Source organism: Cervus elaphus, chromosome 9 (assembly GCF_910594005.1).
Source record: "Cervus elaphus chromosome 9, mCerEla1.1, whole genome shotgun sequence".
Classification (NCBI taxonomy): Eukaryota; Metazoa; Chordata; class Mammalia; order Artiodactyla; family Cervidae; genus Cervus; species Cervus elaphus.
Window position 1 is genome coordinate 50,589,889 of NC_057823.1, and position 13,280 is coordinate 50,603,168.

A 13,280-nucleotide genomic window follows, 5' to 3' on the forward strand; every position below is an offset into this window, starting at 1 on the left:
GAGTCTCCCTGATGATGAGTAATGTTAAGCCCCTTCCCATGTACCTGTTGGCCATTTTGGTATGTTCTTTGGAAAAAATGTTTATTCAGGTCCTTTGCCCATTTTTACCCATTTTTACCTATTGAGCTCTATGTTTTATATATTTGGATATTAACCCTTCCTCAAATTTATGGTGTGCCAGTATTTTCTTCCTTTCATAGGTTGCCTTTTCATTTTGTTGATCATTTCCTTTGCTGTGCAGAAACTTTTAGTTTAATGAAGTCCTATTTGTTTATTTTTTCCCCTGTTTTCTTCCAGGAGTTTTATGGTTTCAGGTCTTAACATTTAAGTTTTAAATCCATTTTGAGTTAAGTTTTGTGAGTGGCATAAGATAGGCATCCAATTTCATTCTTTTGCACATGAACATCTAGTTATCCTGATACCATCTGATGAAAGACTATCCATTCCCCATTAAATATTCTTGGCTCCCTTGCCAAATATGAGTTGACCATATCCATGTGGGTTTATTTCTGGGCTCTCAATTCTGTTCCACTGGTCTATATGTCTATACCATACTGTTTTGATTACCACAGCTTTCTCACATACACTTGACCCTTTAACAATTTAGGGATTAGGAGTGCCAACTCCCCGCCACATGCAGTGGAAAACTCACATCTAACTTTATATCAGCTCTCCATATCCACAATTTTATATCCAAGATATAAATCACAGATAGTACAGTACTATAGCAGTTAGTGAAAAAAAAAAATCAGATAAGTGGACCCTCGCAGTTCAAACACATGTTGTTCAGGGGCCAACTGTAGTTTGAAATCAGAGTGTGATGTTTCCAACTATGTTCTCCTTTTACAAGATTGTTTTGGCTATTCAGGGTCTTTTGTGATTCCATTCAAATTTTAAGAATGTTTTCTCTATTTTTGTGAAAAAATGCCATGGGAATTTTGATAGGTATTGCAGTGAATCTACAGATAGCTTTGGGGAGAATGAGCATTTTAACACTATTCTTTTGATGCAAGAACACAGGATATCTTTCATTTGTGTCTTCTTCAATCTCTCTCATCAAGTTTTCAGTGTACAGATCTTTCCCCTTCTTGGTTAAATTTATTATTAAATGTTTTATTGTTTTGACACTATCTAAAATGAGATTGTTATCTTTATTTCTTTTTCAGATAGCTCACTATCAGTGTAGAGAAATGCAACTGATTTTTGTATGTTGATTTTGTATCCTAAAAATTCACCAAATTTATTTTTAAGTTCTAACAGTTTTTTTGGTGGAGTCTTGTAGGGTTTTTTATATACAGAACCATGTTATCTGCAAACAGACAATTTTATTTCTTCCTTTCTAATTTGGATGCCTTTTATTTCTTTCTCTTGCCTAATTACTCTGGCTAGAACTTCCAGTACTATGATCAAAAAGAGTGGTGAAAGTGGGCACCCTTGTCTTGTTCCTGACCTAAAGGAAAAGCTTTCAAACTTTTACCATTCAGTATGATGTTAGCTATGGGTTTGTCACATAGGGCTTTTAACATGTTATGGTATAATCCTTCTATACCCAATTTGATGGGATGTTGAATTTTGTTAAACACTTTTCCTGCTCTATTAAAAAGATGTTATGGCTTTTATCCTTCATTCTATGAACGTGGTGTATCATCTTTATTGATTTACCTTGAATCATCCTTGCATCCCAGGGATATATTCCAGTTGATCATAGTATTTGATCCTTTCATCAGATCATATTTTACCAGATCATACACATACTGTTTGCTAGTATTTTGTTAAAAAATTTTATGTTAATACTTGTCAGGGATATTGGCCTATAGTTTTCTTTTCTTGTAGTGTCCTTATCTCGCTTTGATATCAGGGTAATGCTGGCCTTGTTAAAATGAGTTTGGGAGTGTTTCATCCTCCTCAAGTTTTGGGAAGATTTTGAGAAGGATTGGTGTTAATTCTTCTTTGAAATTTGGTAGAATTCACCAGTGAAATGATCCAGTCACGGGCTTTTCTTTGTTGAGACATTTTTGCTTACTGATTCAATCTCCTTAATTGTTATTGGTTTGTTCAGATTCTTTACTTCTGATTCAGTCTTCGTAGTTTATATGTTTCAAGGAATTTATCCATGTATTCTAGGTTATCCAATCTGTTGGCATATAACTGTTCATAGTGGCCTCTTACAACCATTTGTATTTCTATGATAAGTTTAATGTCTCCTTTTTCATTTATAATTTTCAGTCCTCTCTCTTTTGTCTTAGTTTAGCTAAAGATTTGTCAATTTTGTTTTTTTTTTTTTTTTTTCAAAAAAAACTCTTAGCTTCATTTTTTTCCTATTGTCGTTCTAATCTCTATTTCATTTGATCTCTGCTCTAACCTTTACTAATTCTTTCCTTCTGCTAATTTTGAGCCTAGATTAAACTTCTTTTCTAATTCCTCCACGTGTAAAGTTAGGTTATTTATTTGGAGACCTAAAGCCTTAAATCAGACAAAGGACACAAGCCAAATTCAAGGGAACAAAATGAGGAACTTCAATAGTGTCTAGGGAACACAATACAAATTCTTTAGTGACAAAGAAACATTAGGCATGAATGTTAGCACTATCCACTGCCTAAAACAACTATAGATGGAGCTTCTAGGAAATCTGGCAGGAAGCCTAATATTAATAAAAACTAAGCAATAGAGCGTAAGACAAATCTAATTTAACTTGGTTTTTAATTCCAAAGCCTAGACCCTGCAGAAAAGAAAAACAAGTGAATGAATATAGAAATTTTTTTACAAGTAGTTCAAACCCCTACCCAACAATCACATCTTCAGCTATACGTGCTTTGCTCATGCCATTTTCTCTGCCTGGAAGACTTCTCCCTAACCTTACCACTTTTCATTTCTCTAACTCTTACTTGTCCTTTAGAATTTAGCTCAAGCATCTTTCCCCTTAGGATGTGTTCTCTAAAGTTGCAGTTTTACATGCTTTCTTTCATGACACCCTTTAAGAAACAAATAATTACTGCACACCTACCACCTGGCAGGCACCTGATACATTTTTCCTTCATAACACTTATTTGCACTGTAGGAAGACCATTTTCATTGACCTATTATCATTTTTTTACCTTGCACCCTCTCCCACACATCTCAGAGCCTAGCCAGTGTGTCTGGGGATCTTTAGTGAATAACTCAAAGCTCCTATGAAGTACTAGGTGCTAGAGATTAAAATGATTCAGAAGTCCCTGCCCTCAGGAAGCTCATGAACTACACAGAAAGAGGAGATAAACAGTTATAACATACAATAGGATGAAATATGTGATAAATAACGGAATTAGTACAACAAACACATAAAAAGATGCTCAACATCACTAATTATTAGAGAAACACAAATCAAAACTACAATGAGGCATCACCTCACCTTGATCAGAATGGCCATCATCAAAAAATCTACAAATAATAAATACTGAAGAGGGTGTAGAGAAAAGGGAATCCTCCTACACTGTCAGTAGGAATGTAAATTGGTGCAGCCACTATGGAGAACAGCATGAAAATTTCTTAAAAAAATAAAAATAGATTTACCATATGATCCAACAATCCCATTCCTGGGCATATATCCAGGAAAGGCAAAAACTCTAATTCAAAAAGATACATGTACTCCATATCTTGGCTATTTACAATAGCCAAGATATAAAAATAACCTAAATGTCCATTGATAGATGAATGGATAAAGAAGATATGGTATATACATTTTTTTCATGCTGTGAATATATATATTCATTAATATGTACAGAAATTTGTTAATTTTCCTTTTCCTTCCCTTTTTAACTATATTTTGTTACTTCATATGTTAACACCCATAAAATGTATGTATGTACATTTTTGCAGAGTTAACATCATAGAAAACTAGATGGCATCTAGCAGCTAATGGCATATTATGGCTTAATGACAGTGTTTTTCTTTTTCTTTTAAGTGGAAAAGCACTGATAATGATGTATTTCACAAATGATAAATGTCTTTAAGACTTTTTCAAGGTAATAAATAGGTGCTGGTGGTAGTAAAAAAGAAAAAGAAGAAGATATGGGTGTGTGGGGGTGTGTGTGTGTGTACATATACATATATATATATATAAGCTTCCCTGGTGGCTCAGCTGGTAAAGAATCTGCCTGCAATGCAGGAGACCTGGGTCCGATCCCTGGGTTGGGAAGATCGCCTGGAGAAGGGAACGGTTACCCACTCCAGTATTCTGACCTGGAGAATTCCATGGACTGTATAGCCTATGATATCGCAGAGTCGAACACAACTGAGCAACTTTCACTTTCACATATATCACCATTATATATGTGTGTGTGTATATATATTATATAACAGAATACTACTCAGCCATAAAAAAAAATGCCATTTGCAGCAACATAGATGAACCTTGAGATTGTCATACTAAGTGAAGAAAGTCAGAGAGAGCAAGATAAATATCACATGACATCACTTAGATGTGGAATCTAACATTACGATTCAAATGAACTTATTTACAAAAGAGACATAGACTCACAGACACAGAAAACAAACTTATGGTCACCAAACAGGAAAGGGTAGCAGAGAAACAAATTAGGAGTTTGGAATTAACAGATACACACTACTATATCTAAAATAGATAAGCAACAAGGATTTACTTTATAGCAGAGGGAACCATGGGGCTTCCCTTGTGGCTCAGCTGGTAAAGAATCTGCCTGCAATATGGGAGGCCTGGGTTCAATCCCTGGGTTGGAAAGATCCCCTGGAGAAGGGAAAGGCTACTCACTCCAATATTCTGGCCTGCAGAATTCCCTGATAGCTCAGTTGGTAAAAAAAAAATCTGCCTGCAATGCAGGAGACCCCAGTTTGATTCCTGGGTCAGGAAGATCCGCTGGAGAAGGAATAGGCTATCCACCCCAGTATTCTTGGGCTTCCCTTGTAGATAAGCCGGTAAAGAATCTGCCTGCAATGAGGGAGACCTGGGTTTGATCCCTGGGTTGGGAAGATCCCCTGGAGAAGGGAAAGGCTGCCCACTCCAGTATTCTGGCCTGGAGAATTCCATGGACTGTATAGTCCTTGGGGTCCCAAAGAGTTGGACACAACTGAGTGACTTTCACTTTCACAGGGAACTCTATATTCAATAACTTATAATAACCTATAATGGAAAAGAATCTGAAAAAGTGTATATAACTGAATCACTTTGCTATACATTGGAAAATATCACAACATTGTAAATCAACTGTATTTCAATAAAAAAGAAAAATAATGGCACGGGCAAAGGAAGCTCTGATAAAGAAGAGGTTGTATGCACAGCCTTCATACAGAAAAACTCATTCAATGTCCTGAACCTGTCTTGCAACAAAGCTCAGCAAACATGCACCTTGGCCTTACAAATAGTCTGCATACCCCTCACTGTTTAGCTCAGTGAGAATGAGTGTTTTTGCACTTCATTTCTTTCTTTATAGAGTTAAATTGCATTTTAGAAGCTAGGTATTCTCCCTTTCGTGTGGTTGCCTTGACAAAGACAAAGTTGAGACCAAAGAGAGAGAGGCCAAAAGAAAATGCATGGCATCTGCAATCTTTAATCTGCAATTGTGTGTAGGTGTTGCAATCACTCTATTACTGGCCTTCAAGCAGCTGGTTCGGTTGGAAATCAAGTTTATGAACAGAACTGCTGCAACCATAAAGGATTTTTCCCCAGTGATTAAGCACTAAAATGATAGGTGTTAAATAAATACAAAGAAAAGAGAGAGCTTTGAGGGAGTCATTCTGTCTCTATCAGAATTCGAAAGGGAAAGCCACCTGACTGAGAGGGGGTGGGGAAGAGCCAGACTTCACTAGGTGGTGGTGTTCTGACTTCTGTTCTCAAACCCTGATGACGCTCACCCACCAAGTTCCTTCCAAAAGGGCACGGGCAAAATAGGAAAAGTACCTCCGCAGTTCATTCATAACCTTGAACGCCTTCCCCATGTGGGCAGGGTTGACAGTGATGGTCCTCTGGTTCTTCTCATCATCCCCAGTCTGTATCGGGGGCTGGGAGCTCGGTTTGATGCTGTGAACAGGAAAGGAGTGGGAGAGGAGAGAGAGGATCACATGTTGGCAAACTCATTGATCCAACTGTCACAAACCCATCCATTTGCCCACCCACCAGGAGCATCTCTGTCAGCCTGTTCTCTTCACCACAGGCCCAGAAGGGAAAGAAATCACTGGGTCAGGAATTTCTTCAGGATCTTCCAGTGCAAAATGTACCCCTCAGACCCTAGTTCAGCTTCTTCCATCAAGCACTGGTGTGACTTTGTGGGAAGTCCTTATTCTCCATCTCTCCATCCCTAAAAGGGTATGGGGTGAGGGGAGACTAAGCACTGTACCAATCACTTCACAGGGATGTAGGTTCATTCAACAAACATTTAGTGGAGCTTACTACGTGCCAAGCACTGTGTTTAAATTCAAGAGAAACATAATAGGTAAGTCACAGATCATGCTTTCACAAAGCTTAGCGTTCAGTGATGGAGAAAGCCAAGTCAACATTTAAACATATCAGAGTACTATGATCTGATTGGAATTACAGAAGCACAAAGAGATTCCCAAGTAGTGCTAGTGGTAAAGAACTTGCCTGCCAATGCAGGAGACATAAGAGATGCAGGTTCGATTCCTGGGTAGGAAGATCCCCTAGAGGAGGAAATGGCAACCCACTCCAGTATTCTAGTCTGGAGAATCCCATGGACAGAGGAGCCTGGAAGGCTATGGTCCAGAGGGTCGCAAAGAGTCAGACACAACTGAGGCAACTTAGCGTGCACGCCCACACAGAAGCACAAAGGATAGGCAGCTATCTAAGTGATGGCAGGTTGAGGAAAAACTTACTAGAAGCTGAGGAAGAATAGAAATCTTAAGGAATAGCAGAAATTAACCAGGTAAGAAGGAAGATGGGGAAACAGAGGAAACAATATGAACTAAGACCAAGAGAAAGGGAGTCCAGTGGGATCAGAGCACTAGAAGTTCAGTAAAACTAAAAGACAGTATCAAGAGAAAGGTCTAGAAGACTGAGTAATCTTATAAGTGCCACATAAAAACAAACCTAAGGAGTTTGGATTTCATTCTAAAACAATGAGAAGCCCTCAGAGTTTTAAGCAAAGAGGTGGAGCAGGAAGCAAGTGAATACATGTGTGTTTTAGGAAGATCACATTGGCCACAGCATGGAGAACAGTGGCATAAGAGTGAAAGCTTTGGAGAAACCATAATCCCATAGAAAGACAAGGGATTGTAACTCTTATAAAATGACTATATGTGGGCTAGGTGAGCAAGTGGTGACTAGCAAGAGGCACCTATAATCTCAAAGCCTTCTACACCAAAGACAAAACACTCAAATTCCTGTGGGATGCCAACGAGATGCTCAATCACTTTCAAGCAACATGTCTCAACTTGATGGTGGGGTTGGAAAGAAGAATCCAAAAAATGAGCAAGAAAAGGACTTTCTCCCCAAATTGATAAAACTATTCAGCTCCAAGCCAAGTCTGAGACCTTGGAGTTATGTCTGTTTGGACCAGGCTAAGCTTTGCCTTCTCACAGAAAGCCGGAACCTTCTCCACTGGTGTAGATTTGGGGACCCACAGTTCACACCAACTCTAAGACACTGACAGTAACTTCCTTTGCCTTTCTCTAGTGGGCCTCTTTTTGATGTTACCACCCAGCCTTGCAAACTGGCTCAAGAAAAGGGTTGCTATGATTAAGATAAAGTTTCGGAGACCTGAGAGTCTCTCTAGATCTCACACTGGGACTGGTAACGTTGGAACATTCCAAAATAACCAGCATGCCAGACCCACAGCTTGTCTAACCAAGACACTCGCCTCTACTGGCTTCCTTCCCACTTTTAGTTCAGCAGGAAAATGTAAGCCACAGACATCTGAACTGTGGGACTGTCTGCATTCTGGGTGCAAAGAAGTTAGCTAAGCACAGGATGGTAAATATCAAGGCAGAGTCATTAAAAACATTAAGAAAATCTCAAAACAGAGAATGTTATCAAGGAGAGGGAGGACCTAGTAAAAATTAAAAACTTCCTATTAAAAATCCCACAAGTATAATTTCTTTTATAACTTAAGTGTCCTTCCCTACTCCAGGCCAGATAGATGTAAATTTCTATTTTATACTAAAAGTTTAATGATTTTACTTTTGATATTTAAGCCCTTATTTTATCTAATGTTGATTTTTATGTCACCATATGAAATATGGATCTAATTTTTTCCTGTAAGTTCCACTTACTGAATACTTTTTCTTTTCCCCCACTGACCTTTTTATGCCACCTTTAGACATATATCACAGAATGATAAACATAAAATGTCCTAATGAATATTCTTGTCATCTTCCTTATTTTAAATTTTAAAAAGATGTTTGTGATGTTTCCTCATTGTATGTTAATTTTAGGATTTTTGTAGATGGCCTTTATCAAATTAAGAAACTCACATTTTAATTTCAATCATAAATTATATTAATTTTATCAAATCTTTTCGTGAATCTAATGAGATGATCATATGGATGTTTCCCTTTAATCTGTTAATGTGGTATATCACATATTTTCTAATACTAAACTATATTTGCAATCCTGGAGTAAATTTAGAAACTGTAAAACACTGCACAAATATTCATTATAAATACTGTCTTCAAATTGCAGAGACTTAAAAGACAGGAAGAGAAAATATCTGATATTGATCACAGAACAACTAAAGGTTTCTGACAGAAACTTTATGAGATTAGAGCTCATAACGACCCAGTGGACAGACATTATTAGTTCTATTTTACATATACGGGACAGATGTAGATCAAAGAGAGACATGCTGGAAGCGCTGACAACAATCTCCTGTGACTAGTAACTGGGAAGCTTGCTCTTCCTTATGTTAAGTCTTTGAATTATGCAGTCTTCCAGGATGGCCTAGTAGGTTAGGTTTTGCCTCCTCTATGAAGTCCTTTGACTACTTCATTCCTAAGTGATCTCTGCCTCCCCTAAACTGTTGTAGTATTTCTGGCCTGTAACTCAGCTGCACATAGAATACAAACCCGTGTTTGATGACCTTTTTCATAGAACATATTTGAACACCCAGCCCCTTCATGCTAGACTCCATATTCCTGGTAAGCAAGGACGATGTGTCCAAGGACTCTCAACAGCTTAGCCTGCCCAGCAGAAGGCCAGGCCCACAGCAGGTCTTCATGACATATTTATCATCAATGAAATTTGATCTGAAAACCCTCCACTTTGTCCCTATGGGTGGTAGACAGTAGAGCAGGGTGGGGATGATCTGCCCCAAACACTGCCCCCAACCCTAACAATCTTAAAAATGAAAGTAAAGTTGGTCTTCAAAATTAAACTATAAATTAATACACATAAAATCCTATAATAATTGTAAACAAAAATACATAAACTGTAAACATTAGGCCCTCTTCCATGGCATGCCACCTCCCACAGCCTTTTCTCCCACCCTCCCCTCTCCTCCAAAGTCCAGATCCATATATCCATTATCTGAACTGAGTCCCCAACTTAGATTTTTCATAGTAACTTATACTCAACTGATGCTCCCCACCCTCTCTGAAACCTACTCATCTTTCTGTACTCTCTGTCTCAGAGTCATACCCAACTACCCACTCACCTATGCAAGGCAGAAACTGGGATATCATCTTTGATGTCTTCTTCCCTCCCTCTCTCACTTCACATACTACCACAAGTCCCATCAGTCCTAAGTCCTTTAATCTCTCTCTATTCCATTCCCTCTCACAGTCACTGCTACCACAACTTCAGTCCAGGCCATCACGATCTCTTACCTGGGGAGTTACTACAGTAACTTCCTCCTCACAGACTTCAGAATGATCTTTACAGAATGTCACTAGGTGCATGGCATGTCCTATGTGAAACCTCTCACTGGTTCCTCACTGCATACAGAAGAAATCTCAGAGATCCAGCCTGGTGCTTCCTTATCTCATTGCTGTCCTGAAGACTTTTTGTTACTCAAGTACTAAAATATTCACAATTGCCTAAATATACCAAGCTCTTTTGCCCTATCCCCATTCGCTGTCCCCTATGTCTAGCTCATTTTCACCAACCCTCAGACCTCTTGCTGACAGTCTCCCACTTTGCAGGCTGATTCTTTACTGTCTGAGCCACCAAGGAAGCCCATTAGTAAAATAATTAGGAAGAGATGAGTCTTTACCATGTCTTTAATATAACTAGTAAATCACATAATTTTAATAAGGGTTGTATTTAATGACTGACTCACAAAATTCTTAAAAATTTAACAAGCAGCTCTAGCAAGTGGATGAGTGCTGGTTCTTGCATACCACTGCCCACCCTAGATTTTGAGCTCCATGAAAACCAGGATGGTATCTTATTTCCCTCTATATTATTAGCCTATGGCACATGGCAGGTACTCAATAAATGATTGAGTAACTGAATGGCTGGATACGTAAATGAGGTATAACTACCAACTATCCCATCTTTTCTCACATCCTCTAAAACAATTATAGCTTTATCCCTCTCAACCTCCCCCTCTGTCCTTCCCCAAAGGAGGTGATGGGGGAGGGGAGGGGCTTTCTTAGCCAAACTAGCTTCCTGCACTGGTGATTGAGAAGCAGGAGGCTCTTGACAGGAAGCAGGGCGGGGGGAGGCAGGGGTAGAAGAGAAAGTCACACTCCTCTAGAGAAGAAGGAAGAAAGCAAGAAGAGTTACTGCCTGTTGCGTTAGTTCTTAGGCTCTTTCCATCACTAAGAAAAATCCAGGCAATGAATAGAAAGGACAATAGCATGCATGTCAGCAAAGCAGGAGACGCAGAAACCTCAGAGCATCTAATTGTCCAGATGTGTTTGGGGGAATCTGCCAAATGAGGAACTCTGGAGCATCCAGGGTGTGAGAGAATGGAGAGGAGAGGAAAGGGGAGTCTAAGAAACACTGCTGAGAGTTAAGAACTGCATCCCTGCTGAAAGTCTTCAAGAGATGCAAATAAAGTTCAGGCAGCATGGGCCACACAGATAGAGCCCAAGCACATGATGGTCAAGCTATAAATGAGACAGAATAAAGAGAGGCAAAGTCACCTACAGGGGTCAACACAACTCTGTAAGTCGGAGGAAGGCTATGCCGAATGCATTAAAATCCCTCAATAAAGAAAATGTCCTTTTTAAAAAAAAGGAAAAAAAAAAGGTAAGAAAATTTCCTTTAGAAAGGGAAATTAAAAAACAAGGATCAGGCTGAGAAAGCTCTTGGTCCAGCTCACCCCACACTATGGAAGAAATGATTTAGTTATCAGACAATCATTAGGTTCAGCCTCATGTCAGATCCCTGCTGTGGAACTTGAAGCCTATAAACACTCCAATGCCCTTACTCAGTCCCCAGCTCGCAAATGCAGCCTCCTGATCAAGTTGGCTTCCCCTGTGGCTCTCCTTTAGGAAGCAAGAAAGTGTGGTAGCAGGCCCTCAGGAACATTGTGCCAGTAATACTTTTCATCACAAATTAATAAAATGACACTCTGACTGCTGTACCTCAGTTTCTCATGATGAGTTCATCAGCATGACTCCACTTCTTCAGGTCTCGGCAGCAAAGGACAAGAGAAGATTTTGGAACCTACGGGGCTCTGGGTAAACTAGCTCTGGGAGAACTAGCATATTTCTCAATCCTAAAGTTCAAGGCCAAAATGACCCAATTGATATTTCTGCATCTGGATGAATGAACAACCTGTCACTTGAAGACATCCAAGTAATGGGATTCAGGGTGTGATAGTGCCTCCCTGTCCTCAAGGAACACCCACACACACAGACTGCTATAGAGCCCCATATTCTCCTACTTTTTCACTTGTGCCACCTCAGTTCAAGCATTAGTTGATTCCCTGCAACAGGCCACACGGACCCAGGGAAGATAATGCATCAGTAAGTTATGGTTTCTGGGTAGTAACAGTTAACGTTTACTGAAACTTTACTTTACCTCTACTATCTCATTTTATCTTCAGAACAACCTTATAAAGTATAACCTCCTCAGGCACTGAGATAAAACTTGTCCAGAAATCCCACATAACTACTAAGTGGAGAACTGACACTCAGACCCATGTCTAATTCACTCCAGGGTTTATGCTCTTCATAACAATGTCCACTGTCTTGGGATAATGTCCACAGTCCAACAGGCCAAGGGAGATTCAATCCTTATGATCCACTCTCTGAGGATCATCATGGTGTGGCCAAACCAAGCCAATGAAGAAGACTGAATCCCCTAGGACCTGTGCCATGGCACTATTTCACTCCACTGATTGTGGGGAACTACAGTATATACTGGAGTTAATATTATTAATTGGACAGAACTCAGAATTTTCATACAAGCCCGTCATGATGCATCAAAGCTGGTCAGCAGCTGCTGCCATTCTTGTAATGTGCTCTTTCATAAACCAGTTCAAGAACAGGTATGTTACTAATCACATTCCCAACAGTCCAATTCACAAATAGCTTCCTTCCAAACCAAGAAGGCAATCACTTCAGCAGGCTGCATAAAAATGCAAAATATAAGAAAAACATGAGTTCAGACAGACAGAATGAGACAAGGGGAGGGAAAGACTGAAAGAAAACACAGCCCTCATTATGTAGCCTTTTGGAAGCCAAACTTCTATTAGGTTTGAATAGAAGAGCTGAACTCTTCCATGTGTGTGGTTTTGATAGAGGTTACAAGAGACTTTCATAAGTTAAAAAGAAAAGTCCGTGAAAGCAGGGCTGAGAGTCCAAAAATCCTTTTAAATTATAAAAAGTTACAGATTTGTAACTTGACAACCATTGAACTTGATAGAGAAAAAATTTTAAGAACAAAACATGTTCAAATTATTTTTTACACAGTGCATGAATGCTCTTTTCAGTCTAACCTAGTTTCAAGGTTTATCCAGAAATGGAAAAAAAAAAATTAGGTCAATTCTATGATGGCAACTTTCATCAAATAAAACACTTGCTTTAGAAAACTTACCCCAAAATGTTCTTGTATGGATGTGTCTTAACAATATAAAACCTAGCAAACAGCAAAAACCTAAAAGCTCAAATCTGGGCATGGGGAAATCAAGAGGTTTCTTCCAACTGACTTTGTTTTCTTGCAGTTGAAAACCTTGCTTCACCAAAAATTATTTCCAAAATGGAAAGTTTGGTTTCAATTATCATGGTTGAAATGCACATATGCTTCAGGCAGCAGTGATGCCCAAAAATTTCTACAGAAGTTTCCACCCATGCCTTCTATGGATGGGAGAGGGCTGAGAGGAAGAGAAAGCCTGGGGCACTGAACACTTGCTCTTCCCTGGGTCTTG

At 39.1% G+C, this 13,280-nt stretch overlaps 1 protein-coding gene across 1 annotated transcript in view; it reads right to left on the reverse strand.

Moving 5' to 3' along the window:
* KLHL3 (kelch like family member 3) overlaps positions 1-13,280 on the reverse strand; it is a 125,656-nt gene that overhangs the window by 107,787 nt on the left and 4,589 nt on the right. The window contains exon 2 of the mRNA XM_043912846.1: positions 5,912-6,031. Within this exon, the coding sequence (XP_043768781.1) occupies positions 5,912-6,031 (120 nt within the window). The remainder of the gene's footprint in view (positions 1-5,911; positions 6,032-13,280) is intronic.